The sequence below is a fragment of the Oncorhynchus mykiss genome, chromosome 5 (assembly GCF_057628025.1).
Source record: "Oncorhynchus mykiss isolate SJ-2025 chromosome 5, ASM5762802v1, whole genome shotgun sequence".
In the NCBI taxonomy this organism is placed as follows: domain Eukaryota; kingdom Metazoa; phylum Chordata; class Actinopteri; order Salmoniformes; family Salmonidae; genus Oncorhynchus; species Oncorhynchus mykiss.
Window position 1 is genome coordinate 41,127,427 of NC_143026.1, and position 17,823 is coordinate 41,145,249.

At 43.2% G+C, this 17,823-nt stretch overlaps 2 protein-coding genes across 4 annotated transcripts; one reads left to right on the forward strand and one right to left on the reverse strand.

Annotated features, from left to right (window-relative positions):
* The first annotated feature begins 183 nt into the window (after positions 1 to 183).
* Positions 184 to 6,829, forward strand: LOC110523823 (creatine kinase U-type, mitochondrial). Of its 3 annotated transcripts, none has more exons than XM_021602876.3 (10): positions 184 to 438; positions 2,731 to 2,911; positions 3,736 to 3,934; positions 4,015 to 4,110; positions 4,234 to 4,455; positions 5,380 to 5,465; positions 5,586 to 5,709; positions 5,815 to 5,949; positions 6,073 to 6,198; positions 6,322 to 6,829. In XM_021602876.3, the coding sequence occupies exons 2-10, from the start codon at positions 2,763 to 2,765 to the stop codon at positions 6,436 to 6,438; spliced, it is 1,254 nt and encodes a 417-aa protein (XP_021458551.1). In that variant the 5' UTR covers positions 184 to 438; positions 2,731 to 2,762; the 3' UTR covers positions 6,439 to 6,829. The 3 variants fall into 3 exon arrangements, with proteins under 3 accessions (XP_021458551.1, XP_090090963.1, XP_090090962.1); XM_090234837.1 differs by lacking the exon at positions 5,380 to 5,465 and adding an exon at positions 4,989 to 5,074 and having other exon boundaries at positions 211 to 438; XM_090234836.1 differs by having other exon boundaries at positions 247 to 438; positions 4,015 to 4,455.
* A 2,237-nt stretch (positions 6,830 to 9,066) lies between these two features.
* Positions 9,067 to 12,500, reverse strand: LOC110523824 (ubiquitin-conjugating enzyme E2 L3). Its single transcript, XM_036977508.2, has 4 exons — positions 12,364 to 12,500; positions 10,482 to 10,577; positions 10,123 to 10,309; positions 9,067 to 9,805 (listed from the first exon to the last, which is right to left on the reverse strand). The coding sequence occupies exons 1-4, from the start codon at positions 12,388 to 12,390 to the stop codon at positions 9,651 to 9,653; spliced, it is 465 nt and encodes a 154-aa protein (XP_036833403.1). The 5' UTR covers positions 12,391 to 12,500; the 3' UTR covers positions 9,067 to 9,650.
* Between the last annotated feature and the right edge of the window lie 5,323 nt (positions 12,501 to 17,823).

The following is a 17,823-nucleotide window of genomic DNA, read 5'->3' on the forward strand; positions in this document are numbered from 1 at the left end:
CTCAACAGTCAAGAGCTGGGGGGGGGGGGGGGGGGGGGGGAAGAGGGGGAGGGGAGGGGGGAGAGAGAGAGAGAGGGGAGGGGTAGAGAGAGAGAGGGGGGGAGAGAGAGAGGGGAGAGAGGGCGGGGGGGAGAGAGAGAGCGAGTGAGACGATATCTATGTTTGGAGAGGGGAGGGGTCTTTGCGTCTAGTACAGATCAAGGTCAATACGGGCAGCCGAGCCAGGACCATCCAAGGTGTTGCACCAGAAATACATTTGATTGGTCAGCAGCACAGCTTCTTACATACCCATTGGCCCACAGCGTAAATTCAGACATTTTAATTGGCCTAAAGCACAGGTCCTAGTCACGTGTTAGTGGGTAGAGTGTGGGATCAGAAAGAGAAATAGACTCCTGAAAGAGAAATCTTTAGCAGGGAGGGAAACCAGCAGTGAAACAGGTACTGTACCCTCTATCTTTCATTCTGTGTTCCCTCTCTCTGTAGCTCTCCTCTATCTCTCATTCAGACAAGGGGGGATAATAACAGGCTGTTTTAAATGTATACATTTTAAAAGTTCTAGATGCAGCCAAGAAGTTGTTAACATCTCCCTTCCACCTACAGGTTATTAGTTCAAGTTTCCTTATGCGTATCTTTATGAGATTTGGCTGATAGTTGTCACTATAATTGCTATATTGACATGACATTGATGGACAGAGCAGGAGCCTTTTGGCGTAGGGAACGTAGACTGGTCTACATGGTCTCGTCTGACGTTCTGAAGGACAGCAGAGCATCAGTTCCTTAAGCACATTATTAGCTGTCATAACGGTCATGAGCTGCTTCACGACTTGAGATAATGCATCCTTTCGAGAGCTTTACAGAGAAGTAGTATTGTGTCTGTTAACTCCATCACCAGGGGTTTAACACTCCTCTCCGTATGGCTAGTAGCATGAAATTGCTCCCCGACACTGATCTAAGGTCAGTTTTAACGTTTCTCCCCCTGATGGTAAACTGATCCTAGATCTGTGGTTTCAGAGCTGGTTCTAGTGTAATCCTGGCTTTAAGGCTTTTATTACCACTGTGACTCCAAGGCATTTAAACCACCATACAGGCCTGTCATACCAGCTGCTCGCCATTTATGACATAACCTTATCACTGATTCACTGGCGTTTCCTATCAGAGCTTCGGCCCCCTTACGCTTCCTCCATCTCTGTATCCATTTCTCTCTCTCTCTCACTCTCACTCTCACACTCACTCTCACACTCACTCTCACACTCACACTCACACTCACTCACTCACTCCCCGTGTCCTTGTCTTGGCCTGTGTCCTGTAATGAGAGGCTGTGACCGGTTCGGAATGTCAGAGCAGGACAGAACACGTGGCCTGCGGTGTTTTGATTCCTGAAAGAGCGGTCATGGCATTAGACCCGTTTGGCACGGTTTCTCTCCTCTAGATTTCTATATAAATAAACATGTCTTTCAGCGCTGACTGCCTCCTCCTCTCAGGCTTCCTCATCCTCTCAGACTGCCTCCTCCTCTCAGGCTGCCTCATCCTCTCAAACCCCTCAGCCACCTACTTTGTTCTGGTCTGGTGTACTTAACTCGGGGGGTAAACACAGCCACGACTTTGAGGTCAATAGTGTTGAGTTGACCCAGAGACCTTACGTTCAGACACTGAGATGCACGTTGGGCTTCGTTGATATGGATCGTAGAGTAGAGCGGGTGCATTGTCAGCTTTTGCAGCTAACTGACGATCTGGCGATCAAACCGAATTGTATTCTTCCTCCAAGTCGTTACTGTATTCTTAATGAAGAACAATCACATGGAACGTTGTCACCTGACGACTGCAGACAATGATGTAATAGGTGTGTAGAAGGATTCATGAAACAGGAAGTCAATCCCTGCTTCTGTTCTTTTAGTGACTAGACCTCTACAGATCTATATGGACCTCTCTGTTTTAAGGCTGCTTTCCCTCTTTCTGTATCTCTGTCTCTCTCTGTGTCTCTCTCTTTCTCCCATCTCTCTGTCTCTCTATTTCTCCCTCTTTCTCTCCTCTGTGCTGAAGTGAAGGACAAGGGGGTGAGAACGACCTTTCACCTTTAGATTTTAGCCACAGGACATATGGAAAGGAATACCTTGCTCACGGGCTACACTAAAGTTTGTTTTATCTTGGTGACCTACGATTGGTGTACAGAGGCAACTTCCTCCTACCTCCTCCCCCTTGATGGTGGTGGCCGTTTTGCGTCAGCCATTTTGGGATAGTTAAGAGGCCGTCCTGTGAGGCCAAATCAGCAGACTGAGCTTAATCAGCCATCTGCTGAGACTCCCCTCTCATACTGTAAGCTTGTTATCGACGACCTGCACAAACTTTATGAACTTTTTTAAAGTACTTAATATGATACGATTGAATGCAGTACAATCAACAAACCGGAAGCACATTGTAACTCAACTGAGGACATGGAGTCTGCTTGACCTGCATCATCCACAGTCTGTATTCGATGGACAAAATGTAGAGGTCAAAGGGTGAAGAGGGTGGCTGTCTGACTCTGCATCGTGAAGCTTGCTACAACAGAAAAAGACCGTCAGACAGGCCGAAAGGTTAAAGGAAGGAAGTGTACTGCTCTTAAGAAGACAACGACAGTTATACATACACAACAAGAAACCAATGCATAAATAAACACATATTTAAGAATTTTTAGGAAGTACAGCCTTTTAAATGTGTAACTTATACCTTGTGTCTCTCTCCCACCCCCAGTTGACCTGATTCTGACCTTTGAACCGTCCAAGATGGCGTTCTCCTTCACTAGAATGATGTCCAGCCGTAACACGGCCACGCTGTTGGCCAGCCTGGGAGCAGGCACCATGGCAACCTGCTACCTGATGACTGACAGCAACATCCTTTCCGCTGAAGAGAGGAGGAAGCTCTACCCACCCAGGTAGGACTACAAAACAACATGGCCTCTAATGGCCTGTGGACTACAAAAACCTTGGCCATATACAGACGACCTACAGAGGTTGGAGAAATAATTTGGAGCACATGAGTTGGGCCTGGGATAGCTGCACCTGTTGAATGGGAAGAAACCTGAATCTGACACCCAGTTTGCAGTCAGTCGGAAATGTAAGTCAAAGGTAGAGGGGTGGGACAGGGAATGAAACCTAAGACGCTTAGTAGATACATCCTCTGCCCTTTCTTACATCCACATATAGTAGACACATACACACACACACACGTACACGTACACACACACACACACACACACACGTACACATACACACACGCACGTATACACATACACATACACACGTATATACACACACGTACACACGTACACATACACACACGTACACATACACACGTATATACACACACACACACACACACGTACACATACACACACACACACACGTATACACACACACACACACGCAAGCACGCACACACACACGCACACACGCACGCACACACGCACGCACACACAAGATCAGGAACTAAGCCTTGAGCCACAGATTAGACACATCACCAACACTCTAAAACAACTTCCTCTGCTTGTCTCAATCAATCAAGCGACCAGTCAATCAATCAATCAATATGTACCTGTAAAAAAATGTTTTTAATCCACATCACATCCAAAACAGCTGTCCTCTTGGCCAGGACGGTGTCCATAATAACACTCTATTTGAAATGTCCTTCATAATGCACACCTTTCGATCTTTTCATCTCTATGGTTTGAATGAAAACTACTTCTCCCATCATCCCCAGCGCTGACTTCCCTGACCTGAGGAGGCACAACAACTGCATGGCGCACGCTCTGACCCCTGCTATCTACGGCAAGCTGAGAGACCAGGTGACGCCTAACAACTGGACCCTGGACCAGTGCATCCAGACCGGAGTGGACAACCCGGGCCACCCCTTCATCAAGACTGTCGGCATGGTGGCTGGGGACGAGGAGAGCTACAAGGTACGTGGTGGAGGTTGCCTGTGTGCATCTTTCGATCAATCTGAAGGAGATCTGTTAACAGTCCATCCCGTCCTCTCCAGGTGTTCGCCGACCTCTTTGACCCCGTCATTAAAGACCGACACAACGGCTACGACCCCAAGACAATGAAACACCCCACTGATCTGGACGCATCCAAAGTAACTCACTCACACACTCACACACACACACACACACACACACACACACACACACACACACACACACAGTATTGTTCATTGTCCTCAGATGTATGCACAATAACTGTCCCGTTCCCTCCTCAGATCACTAACGGTGTTTTCGATGAGAAGTACGTTCTGTCGTCTCGCGTGCGCACAGGCCGTAGTATCCGCGGTCTGAGCCTGCCCCCGTGCTGCTCCCGCTCGGAGCGCCGCGAGGTGGAGCGTGTGACCGTGCAGGCCCTGGCCGGCCTGAAGGGTGACCTGTCCGGGCGCTACTACAGCCTGGGAGACATGACGGAGAAGGAGCAGCAGCAGCTTATTGATGTGAGGCACTCACAAAGGACTGCTATCGATCTCTGTATCCCCCCTCTCCTTTCCCATTGGTCTGTGTCTGCGTCCAAAAAGTACATGACTACGTGTTTTCTCTGTAACCTGACTGCATACAGGATTCCTCTTATCCGTGATATTGCCTGTTTGTATTACCATGTTAATGGCAGGGACTGTTGTGAAGACTGAAACAGTGCCACAGGAACCTAATCTGTAGTGACAGCATTGTCACATCAGTTTTATCTGGCCCGACTCTTCTGAAGACATGGTTCTCGATTGCACTAATTTATCGTCATTCCCCATTGGTAGCCCATCCAATTATTTCAGGGAAGTTTTGCAGAGTTTTTAGTTACCAAGTTAATCCACTCTGTCTAGACACATTGGGGTGGCATCATGTTGCTTTTTAAGCCTAACGGCTATGATAAGGATTGAAAATAGAGGCAATCCTTTTGGGATTTGGGAGAGACTAGTGTTCACCTCCAACCCTCAGTCTCATTGACCTTTGCCCTCTCACCCTCACGTTGCCTCAGGAGCACTTCCTGTTCGACAAGCCCATCTCTCCTCTGCTGACCTCTGCCTTCATGGCCCGTGACTGGCCTGATGCCAGGGGCATCTGGTAAGACCAGAGCAGTAGAGAGCCGGACCCTGTCCCTGTAGATTTAAAAGCCCGTAAGACTATCTTGTATTATAATAGCTGTAGAGATAGTACTATCTGTGAATAGGGGAATCTGGTGAGACCAAAGGAGTAGAAAGCAAAACCATGTTCCCATAGCATTAGAGGTCTTTGGGGAAGGTTTCTTCCTCTCAACTCCTCTTCCTCCTCCCCAAAGTAGAATTACCTCTATGTAGTTGTAACCCTGACTTCCCTTTCCTTGACCACTACCTTCTCCTCCTCCACCTCCTCCCTCCTCTCCCCCGTAGGACCACTTCCTGTTTGACAAGCCTGTCTCCCCCTTGTTGACGTGTGCCTTCATGGCCCGTGATTGGCCCGACGGCAGGGGTCTCTGGTAGGGTTTACAAGGCTCTTACTAGCAGAAGCCTCTAACCAGCATGTGTGTTCTGTGATCATAGACGTTGACATAATCAGTGCAATCAACAAATTCTTAGGAATGTGTTCTTTCTTCCAGGCACAACAATGAGAAGACCTTCCTGATCTGGGTCAATGAGGAGGACCACACTAGGGTCATCTCCATGGAGAAGGGAGGAAACATGAAGAGAGTGTTCGAGAGGTTCTGCAGAGGACTCCAACAGGTACTTTACATGTTACGTCTTAGTGGTTTAGTGATTTTTTTGGGGCGTGAATGTGAACCCACAGTATACAGTATAGAATACCTCACGTGTCCTTCCATCCTCTAGGTGGAGAAGCTGATCCAGGAGAGAGGCTGGGAGTTCATGTGGAACGAGCACCTGGGTTACATCCTCACCTGCCCCTCCAACCTGGGCACTGGACTCAGGGCTGGAGTGCACGTCAGACTGCCCAAACTCAGCAAGGTAACACTCTCTCTCTCTCTCTCTCTCTCTCTTCCCTAATGTTTTTACTTGAAGTGTCCCTGTGCATTGACCCCCTCCTTCCCAAGACAGAGCATTGATTAAAGTTCTGTACTTACCCTGCAGGACCCCCGCTTCGGTAAGATCCTGGACAACATGCGTCTGCAGAAGAGAGGGACAGGCGGAGTTGACACGGCCACAACTGGAGACACCTTCGACATCTCCAACAACGACCGTCTGGGAAAATCTGAGGTAAAACTAGAACCGATATTCTGAGACTGAATGACCGAATGAAACCATAATCTGGGCCAGAGATAAAAGAAAATCACCCCACCTCGACTGCTAATAACTGTGTATCCGTGTGTGTGTATATAGGTGGAGCTGGTCCAGTTGCTGGTTGATGGAGTCAACTATCTGATCGACTGTGAGAAGAGGCTGGAAAGGGGCCAGGACATCAAGATCCCCGCCCCCATCGTCCAGTTCAGGAAGTGAAACACCTGAGCCCCACCTCTGAGAGGAAGTGACCTGCTCTGCGGTTAGGGAGAGCAGGAAGTGAGGCGCCAGTGAGGAGGCCCGATCCATCCACTCGTGACCAAACTGAGCGGTTTGGAGTAAAGTAGCAGTAGTATGTCTTTCTGACAAGGTAAACATCTGTCGTTCTGCCCCCTGAACAAGGCAGTTAACCCACTGTTCCCCGGTAGGCCGTCATTGTAAATAAGAATTTGTTCTTAACTGACTTGCCTCGTTAAATAAAGGTTACATTTCCACTAGTCCAGGTACAGGTGTTGGTGTATTCCCCTTGTGGTTAAGGCTGGGGTTGGGGGTATCATAATCTGATCCTAATCTGATCCTTAATAAAACATCTGATTTCTGATCCACAAAACGACTCGTTCTCGGCTCGCTTTCCAAGGCGATATTACAGTGTGTGCCTTTTCTCCTCCTGCTAACTTCACTACCTCACTAAGAGTTTAAACACCTTAGCAATTAACCACTGACTTGGACTTTCCATAACGTGCCCATACATGTCATTGGACTTTTCATGTGCAATGGCTGTGTAATAGATGATTCACTTCCTGTGAAGGTGACTGTACATGGCTGTGTTACGGATGGAAGTCTGGCGTGAGGCGGAAGTCACTCTGGAGAAGTGCTAAAGTACTAAATGTAAAATATTTACAGTTCTAGTCGCGCCGGCGTATCCGTCTCCCAGCAGCTGATCTGCCATAATAGGTTTACTGCAGTAACAGTGTTGAACACTGAGTTAAGCACTTCTAGAGGTCAGTGAGAGGAACAGACAGGAAGAAGCATGGCAGAAGCCCAATTCCATCAACGGAAAACTACCAGCAGAATTCACACAGATGTCTCTCATTTAACCTTTCTTCATCCGGGTTATTCTCAATTAGCTAAAATACAAAACCCCAACATTGTCGTGGATTTGGAAGTAAGCGCTGAGGGCTCTGACTCCCAGACAAGAATGGAAGCATCATCAGTGCCAAAACGTCTGTCTGTCTTAAAGGGTTGGTTCTGTTCGTCTGTATAGTACAGGGAGGGTAATTGGGCTTCTTGGAGCAGCTTAGTGACGTGGAGCTAATCAGCTAATCGCTGCCTGCTGTACTTACACACTAAAGAGGGTTAGTATGAGCAGGGCCAGGGGACCAAAGAAACAGAAGGCATTAAGTGTACATATTTATTGCACGTGGGAAAAGACCAGAGGGCCTGCTGGACATAGCGTGACTGAGAGGGCAGGGGCCAGTGGGTTTGTGTTTGAGTGTGTGTGTGTAGGTGTGAGAGGGTATGTGTTAGAGAGGAAACTGAATCTGGTCTGTGTATTTTTAGCAGTGGTCTACGTGCTGACCACTAGACTTCTGTGTAATGCCAAAAATGAGACACTAGAAGTTTGAGAGAGGAGGGTTGTAGGTCCGTCTCATGGGAGATGTGGTATGATTCAGACGAGCAACAGTTTAGGCTACATGCAACGTCTTCATTTTGAGGCCGGCCGACCCCACTATGCTTTGCTTATGTTCAGTACAGCTATATGACATTGTAGCCTGGGATCTAGATTACCCAATGAAAATATTATCAGAACAGCCACTAAGCTCTACTAAGACTTGAATTTCCATTTGGACAATTCACATAACCCACCCAATGGTCAAGCTATATAAGATTACATCAGTATAACAGTGTGGTACTGCCTGTAATAAATGTATTTCCCATAACCATGTCCTCAGTCACAGGTCATTGTTAGCAGCAGGAGCGAGCAGTTACCTCACCGACGCTCCAACACCTATTGGCCTATTCGAGAGGTGTTGAGGACCATGGGAAACGGAGTCCGTACTGCAGAGACAATCCAATACAACAAGAGTTCATACATGTTTGAGGTAATCGGTCTGGGCAAGGCCCTGTGCAGAATCACTGATCTACAAATCATTTTGCACCTCAACTATCAGTGATCTGTGATCAAGATTAGTGCACAGTGTTTTGCTCAGACCGATCTCTTTGGACACACTGATTATTTATAATTTAATGGTAGACTTCACAGTTTATATATGGGTAGAGACCATATACCGTCTATGGTAGACTGTCCACAGGCCACAGCATAAGACCAGAGACCTTCGGATATGGAGTCAATTTCTATTGTAGAGAAGTATTGCCCTCTAGTGGTGAAAAGTGACACACTGGTCTCAATACACTAATGTTTGCATTTCATTGGCACCGAGCAGTTTCAATGGGAATGGGGTGTCAGAAACGTTATTTCTTGACCTAAATCTCCTAACCCGCTAGAACAAAAGAGAGAGTAACTTCCGGTCATAGCTGTACTCCCTCTAGTCAGAACCTTGAAGAGGCCAGTGAGCAATGGCATGAAGAGCAGTACTTCCTGTCACATGGTCAAACCGTCTGCTAAGTATACAACATATGAACAAAACATTTCATCGTAACCTCTCAAAGAAACAAAAGCAAGTTCAGTCAAACATTTTTTTTTCCCTTTTATAACATCTGGACCATTGAATTGGTGACAAACTGAAGTTTTATGGTAAACTTAAAATCTAGTTCCACAGAGTAAAGTGCAACATAGGCAAAAAAAAAGAAAGAAATATAAAATAAACATTTCGCCACACCTGAACCTTGATGCTTTAAGTGTTTTTTTTTTTATCATTTTGTTGCTTTTGGGGTTGATTTTTTTCTGTTACATATTTTAGTGAGGGGAAGGAGTGAGATGAAAAGGGTTAACAATCAGACCACAAGTTGAGCATTTACCAAATAGCTTTCAAAACACTTGATCATCTTTATACAGAGGTCTGCACCAGCACTTCTGTGTACAAATTGAGCATAACATTTCCATCTAGATCTTTCTTTCCGTTGTATTTGTTTTGTTCCCTCTTTAACAAGCTGCTCTCTTGGGCCCAATTCCGGCATTTTTATAATTTAAGAAATCAGTAGAAAGTTAGTAACAGCCACAAGCTGACACCCAGAGGTGACCAACTTGCCTGATTCACGACACAGTCCTGTTGCCAGGGAGAAGTGGAGCTGAGATATATCGCCCCAGGAGGAGGGGGGCTAGAAGGATGTGTGTACGTGTGTGGGGGCATTTTCAGGAGATTGGGTAAGAGCAGAGAGGGGTGTAGGGGGGGGGGGGGGGGGGGGGGAGAGGGGGGAGTAGATAGGAGGCCGGGGGGGGAATAGGAAGAGGGAGTCACACGTTTGCGTTCTCAGTCCACAGGTCGTTTTTCTCCATGTTTCTTTGTAAACTCTTCTGCGTTCTTAAAGAATTTTTTACGGTCCTTAGAGTATTCCTCTGCTAGGTCTGCCCTGAGAGGATGCTCTGGCTGGGGGTCGTTGACCAGCGCAATCAGGGACTGGATCACTGCAGGGAGACAAGCAGAACAAAAGAGGAGACTAAGAATTATGTAAAAATGGAGGATGACGTCATGTAGACCAGATGAAACAGATGAGAAAGACATTGAAATCCATAACCACGTAGAGGTTGCAGGATGGAAACCTCTCCAGCCAAATAGACAGGAACCTCCGAGGGAGAGGAGACTGGAGGGTTAGGGTTCAGGCGGCATTTCAATGAGAAATTACAAAGAACTTCAATAATAACTACTACTTAAAAAGTTATGAGAAGAAACACCTGTCTATTGTCTTTGTCTGAGTGTGCGTGCGTGCGTCTTTCCGCCGTACCTTGGTCAGTTTTAGTGGCTGGTTTCCAGTTCTCTGCGCTGATCACAGGCAGACACACCTGTCCCTTCTCGTCGATGTTGGGGTGGTAGATCTTGGTCTTGAATGTGATCTTGGGGGGCTTGAAGGGGTACTCTGCTGGGAAGATGATCTCAATTCTGAAAGCACCTTTATCGTATGGAGGGTTGTCCTTTTAGAGGGGAGAGAGACAATAATGTTTGGTTAAAAGGTGAGCTGATGTCCTACTGAACATGCCACAGCAACAAAGGAATTGCAATATCGCGGAGAGTGCCTTGATCCTCCTTGTTATTCTGGTCATGTTCATGTCTGTCCGGAGACAAGAGTAGTAAATAGTGACTTACTGGAACAATGAGGCCTTGCCAAGTCAAAATATTTGATTCATCCACTTGAATGTTACGAAAATTTTTCATTCCAGACTTGCGGATTTCATCAAGTTCCTGAAAAAGAGGGTGAATACATCATGAGCAAGTTCCCCTGTACAGTTAGTTAATCATAACCATTACAGGAAGCAGAAAGGTTTTTATCAAACAAGAGATAAAGAACTGATAAAACATGTTGTTTCAGTGTTGGCTGAGTCCTAGTAACCACTAAACAACCTGTGTCCTATAGGTCAAAAACAACAGAATGACTACAGACAAACACACAGGGTGACATACAGAACTATAAACAAACGGGGCGACATACAGAACTACTCACACAGGGTGGCAGGTAGCCTAGCGGTTAGGGCATTGGGCCTGTAACCGAAAGGTTGCTCGTTTGAATACCCTAGCCGACAAGGCACTTAACCCTAATTTGCCCTTAAATTTCAGTGAAAATTAAATTTAAAAAAAAATATACAAAAATAAAAAGTCATACAAATAAAAGACTGGATGACTAAAAGTACTAGGGATTAACATGTTAACATATCAACCGTTAGTCTCATCCCTGGAACCAAGCAGCCACACCCCTTCTCAACCAGGAAGTGATCCAGTGCATTCTCACACTGATCTCACTACAGAACACTGCCTTCTGCCACACCAGAGGACTGATTCATAAATCCCACCTTTCACTGGAAATCATGAGATTGGGGGTATTGTTATAGTGACAAGGGCCTTACAGTTAACACACCCATACACATTAGAATTAAACATGTGCACAGCTTCCTGATTTCATGTATTATCAAATCAGAGCGCAAATGTAGCCTTATTCTATGTTGCTCTGGATAAGACCACTGCTACAGGATTACAATGCAAACGACTGTCAAACTAAGATGTGTGGAGTTCAAAACATTGTATTTATTCTTGTTGACTTGATGGGGACTGTTTACTATGAGTACTTATCCTAGGCTGGGTCAAATGGTGGCTGACAAATGCAAGGGAAAAGATAAATGCCAATTATGATAAGGCCGGGTTGTTACACAGTGTTGAGAACATGATTTAAACCCGGTGTTACCTCGAATATTGAGATTGAATGAATGAAATTAAACTAAATTAACTAGCTAGCTTAACGTTACTTGGCAGCCGCATGCTCAATTTCACTTTCGATTCACTCGACTACTCAAAACAATTCAAAACTAAGAAACCAAATCACAGGAAGTGGGTTTGGCTGTTTACCGGTAGCTAAATCATAACGTTAGCAAGATTGTATATACATCGGGTTAACGTTAGCTGGTCAGCTTCCTCGCCTCGGTTTCACATTGAGAAAATAAACTTGCTAGGTAACACCAACCCGAATTGCTAACTCGCTAGCTAGCGCAAAGAACCACACTGCTAACGACCTATGTAACTGTGGTGCGTAGCTAGCTAGCACAATTAACTCCCTGCTACATTAGTATTAAGCTAGCTACAATACGTAGCTAGCTAAAGTTTTTCTGTGCCGAAGATCAAAAATGTTGAAGCGCGATTATCACCCAACTGATGACACAATACTGAATTGAATCTTAATTTATGATGACACATGGTTAACCTTGTTAATCAATTTAGATGAACAAAACGTTTAATTCGAATCTAGCCTATTAATATGCCGGTGCTAACATGACCAAAAAACAACTGCTAGCTGGTTAGCTTAGCATACTAACGTCATTTTCCGCCTACCGAGTTTCATGGGGTTTCTGACACTGTGGGGCTAAAAAAACAAACACATTTAACGACACATTTAATTTTATCTGAGATTTGGGAGTCCGAATGTTTTACTTTCTTTAACCTAACAAGAGAAAATCCTAATTGGATTGATCAGGAAATATACCTTGTGCAGCCTCCTGCTCGCCGCCATCGTGGAATTACTGTCTGTACCCAGAATACACAGCGATATCCAAATGTTGGCTCTTACTGTCTCATCTGTACAGTATGTACGCACGCACTCTTTCAAAATGAAAAACAACACTGTACTTGGAGTGCACGGCTACTTTGATTTTAGTATATTTATCCGGAAGTCATTTTGTCAAATGAGAGTATTCGTCCATTTATTTAGGCTATTTTGGGATAATCCTAAACATGGGCCACTATTTCTCACTTGATTGAAATAGTAAAAATGTATTAATCTGAGGCAATATAACATCTGAAAACACACTGGTAGCAGGTTGATGTTGAAATAAAAAGATAAGATCATGTTACAAAATACGTTACAATGGTTTCAATGCCATGCTCCCTGGTGAGCTTAATCAATAACACATTCTGAAGCTACAAGAATACCAGTGTGCTGGAGTTTATTTTTCAAATAATTTGTTTATGCACCAGGCACAACATAAGGTGTACAAATAATCTAACTTTTGCTTTATAGCTATTGAATAGCCTACTACCATGATATGGTATACTGTAGGTTCAATACCTAAAAGTTGCTTGGCAGATTTAAACTGAAGTAGATGTTGTAAAAGTGTATACTGTGTCCTCTAGAGGGAATACTAGTCCATGTAGAATCTCTTGCAGCCTCTAGAGAGCACACACATGTAATCAGTTAAATCTAATCTGATTGCAATTTTTGTTTACTGTAATGAGTTATGTTACCAGCAAAACTATTGTATCAGATTACAGACACTTTTGAAAAACTAGATGATTACTTCTTGGATTACTTTTAAATTCAGAAAGGTATTTTTGCAGAAGAAAATACATTATGACACCTTTCCGTTTTATCAATGACATTCAATTCAGCATTGGAAAAAGGTGCAAGTTCATGTTGGCTCCATCTGCTCTATCTGATGAAAGTAATCAGATTATGTTACTGAGTTTGGGTAATCCAAAAGTTATGTTACTAATTACGATTTTGGACAGGTAACAAGTAACTAACAGAGACGCGGGAAGTTTTTCTTGATAAATCCTTCTCATGTTATGGATTACATTTAGAAAGTAACACACACACACACACACAGTACGTGACAGTATTTAAAGATTAAGTGGCACGTCTCCTCTTTTCACCTCGTCTTCCTGTGACCCACTCTTCATACGGATAGATGGAGAGAGGTGTCCATTAGTTACAATGAGTCGTCTAATTTATTTATCTTTCTGCTCCTTGTCACTTGTATAAGCATTACAGGTGAACTCATAATCAGAATGCATTTATTAACAATGGCTTTTAAACCACAACTTTTCCATGATTTATTAACCCTGTCAATTTCTTGTCAAAATGTTTCTTTAAAATGTATATTTAAGAGGTCCACTAATTTGGGTGCTCTTTTTATCTCACACGAAATGTCATATTGACAATCAAATATTGGCAACGTAATCATTATTGGCACAGTCATAATCAATAAGACACGTCAAGGGATGAAATAATACTGAGCCTTCATGTCAGCAAGCTGTAAGACATGAAAGAATTGAAGTCCATTCTCTGACAGAGACATTATGTAACCCAGTGGTTCCCAACCTTTTTCAGTTAATGTACCACCAAGTACATTTTGCTCTGCCCAGAGTACCCCTGAAGTTCCCCCTCATGCGCATTTGACCAGTAAACCTATGGTCTCATGAGTCTTCTCAAGTACCCCCTAGTACCCCTGGTTGGGAAACACTGATGTAACCTATAATCAGCCTGCACCACACCCTTTATTCACCAGTGCTTTATCTCATCAAGGAGCTGTGCTTGACTTGGACTGAAATAGGTGTCGGTACTGTTTACATTTAGGTGCAGGAGCTCCACAATACTTTTGAGCTAATATTCTATCAAGAGGAACAGGAGCTCAAGCAGTAGAACATTTGAGGTGCCAAGACTCAGCTCCGGTGAGCTCCTGCCCAAGTCAAGCACCCTCAAGGAGCCTGTTTCAAGCAAAGGATATTTCAGTTCGTACAATGCCAGGGGGCAGGGGCCCATACATACAGTGTGGCAGAGGCAGTTGTTATCTTTGTCGTTTCTGGTCAATTTATCCAGCTTGTATCCTGGTTATTCAGGTTAAACTGACACACAAAACTTTTTCCCTTGGGCACTTCTGTGCATCAGCAGCTGGTCTGGCAGGGCTAAGGAGAGGCTTTTCTCTTCCCTCCCCTTTCAGTTTGCTTTTATTTAAATTTGGGTCAAGGGGTTAGGGTTCCCATTACCATTCACCTGTCTGCAGGAAATTATGCTGGCAGCACAATCACAGATGTATTTTTGTCAAAATAAGAGTCCCCCTGCAAATAAATGCTAATCTTTGTGAATGTCATTTTTTTGCACTCTAGTGCAATATAACTGTTTTTTACAGCATGGCAACAATCTTTTAAAAAAGATGTATGGATAATTTGCCATACTTTTATATTTATAACAGCATTTCTTTAGAAAGTTTACACCAATACTAGTATGTTGAAAGCTAGTGTGTAGGCTACATGTATATGTAAAGAAATACACGTAATAAAATATAAATATATTTTGGCAATTCTCTATGTCCAGTATGAAGGAAGTTAGAGGTCGTTTTGCGAGCCAATCAATGCTAACCAACATTAAGGCAATGACTGGGGGTCGATGGGTATCTGCTAGTCCCACAGCATGCTAGCAGATAGCGCAATGACTGGAAGTCCAGGGGTAACGCTAGTTAGCATCTTTTTTCAAACTGCACGCAGATATAAAATTGGTATCCACAAGTTCCTCTGACACTGGGGGAGTAAAGAATCCCTTTAAACATTCTGTCAGATACGGAGTTAACTATCTAGCTACTTAGTCGTTTCATTTCCACTTGCCATCAAAACCATTTCAACAGCAGAATATCAGAAAAATACTTATCTTACTCCAGAAATATATAATATTACAAAAGAAGAAGGTAATTATAGTGCAACTTAACTCTGATCGCGTCTGGCTAAGAACTGACAAAAAAAATATCCGCAGGAGTGAAGAGGAGCGCTTCACGTCGAGAGCCAATGGACTTAAGACTTGATGACAATCTATTTTGAATAGTGAATGAAAATCATTAAACATTTTGAGAGATGAGGTTATCTGACAGCAACGATATAATAATATAAATGTATGCAACTAAAGTGATTTGATAAAATGTAACTAAGTAAAAAGTAAGTTAATTGAGTAAGAGTACAGCCCACAGAAAGTAACTAAACAAGTACTAGTTCCTCCAAAAATTACTTAAGTACATGTAAAGACTTACTTGTAGGGCGTTACTACCCACCTCTGATTGTGGCCTATGGAATGGGTGTGGTAAAAGGCCAGCAACACTCCATATTATTTAGTGCCGTATGAAATTACACAATATATAGATTCTACAGAACCGACGGAGTACTCCCAACCCCACTTTTATATCGGCACGTTTTTTTTTCTCACTATAAGCCCAACATTGTCAACATACTAGCCTGAACATTGTATTTTTCAATAGTGGTCTTACAATTCCTTCGTGCAATTCTTATAAGCACAATAAAAATCGAAATGGATTCAAATGTATTGTAAAACTGGTTGTTTGGCTCCTGGATGCTGATTGGAGAACATCTTTTTAGCGTGAAGCTGATTTAAAAAGGGCTTTATAAATACATTTGATTGATTGATTGATTGATTGATTGGACAAGTAGCGTTCCAAGCCGCGCTGTATTGGCCGTCACCTATGCCTGCTAACAGTTCCATCTGAAAATAATAACTTTAATTTTGCTGTCCGAATCACCGCTTGTATTTATTTCAACTCACACATTACTTCCAACCTAGCATTTAGTTTGGTAAAGCGAGGGTTAACACATGCCTTGCAGTCTGCCTGTAGTACCTCAAAAACAATGTTTCACTTTTAAAGGTGCTACACATAGGAATTATTTTTTATTTTTGCATTGTAATTTCAGAAAATGGCCATAATATATCTGGCGCTAATAGAGCTCTCCAATTTCTAGTCCTAAAACCCGGAAATAAGTTACCTCTGGTTTGTTCAGCCATCCCCATGGGAAAAATGAACGGGGAAAGAATAGGGTTTTGGAATAAACGTGAAAACAAGGTCTGAGGTTAACACAGGCTTAGGAGATCTTATACGTTTTGTTCTATGAGATAATAGCAGTCAGTTAACATAACTTTTATTAATCATAAAGCCTTTATGTGTGATTTGTTTTTTATTATTACAAAAATTCTTCAAAATTCACAAAGTGCCGTAAACTGTTGAATATGAACTCATAGAACAAAACGTACAAGACCTCCTAAGCCTGTGTTTACCACATACCATATTTTCAGTGTTTATCCAAAAACCCTACAGAAATTCTATTATTTTTCCTCATAGGCTTCGTCCGACGAACCATGGCGGAGTTAGTGCCTACAAAAAGACGCCATTATTATTTCTCTATGTATATGTAGCTGACCACGCCATGACAATTATGTGCGCGCTTCTATGTTGCAGAAGTCAGCATGTTGTTGTGACTCTGGATGGCCAGATTGCTAGCAAGAATGACAAGAAACTGCCATGTGGGAAATCTTATTTGGCTCCTTTCAGCTTGTTCATGATACCATCTATTGTTTTGAGGTGTTTTGAATGTTGGGTTTTGTTGCTAAGCAACCGACACATTTTTTTCGTATCTTCTTTTTTTTCATTGTATTTTTATTGTTGTTTTATTTACAAACAAATATCAACAAACAAAAGAGGAATAGTTACATGCAAACAAGCATACATACAAACTATTGACATTGCCAGGAATCATAAACAAACCAATCATATTCATAACCAACCAGTGAACGATAGTGTTTCACCCGCCAGTGTTGTGATTGGCTGTGATATTGCTCTTGATTTCTCCGACTGGAGCGGTATCTGTTGTCATTCTGGCAAAGCTGTTCTGACTTTGTGGCTGGGTTATCTAGTGGAAATCGCCCTGTCATTTCCTGGTTGCTAAAATTTACACTGTTCGCTCAATTTTCGTTTATGTGACAAAACAAGCACTGAATAATGTAGGGGATCATTGTATCATCTAAATCACAATCGAAAATATATTTTCAATAACAAAAAATAGGGTTTATAGAGCTTGTACAAAAGTTACTTTCGGTTTTGTTCCACCAGCTTCGAACAGCAGTTTTGGTCCACCCAGTTTCAAACAGCTGAGCCTAAACATAATATTTGTTGTTATTGAAAATATATTTCACAGCGATTTAGATTGGTAGAATGATTCCCTATACCAGGGGTATTCAATGGCTATTTGAGAAGGTCTTAGTCACACAAATGTTTTAGGTGGCAAAGGTCCGACTGGATAACATAGTAACAAACCCCCACTCACACGCCTCTTGTTTCTCGGAGAGAAAATTGTGCATTTTTAAAGCTAATTCTATACATTTTGCATGCAGCAG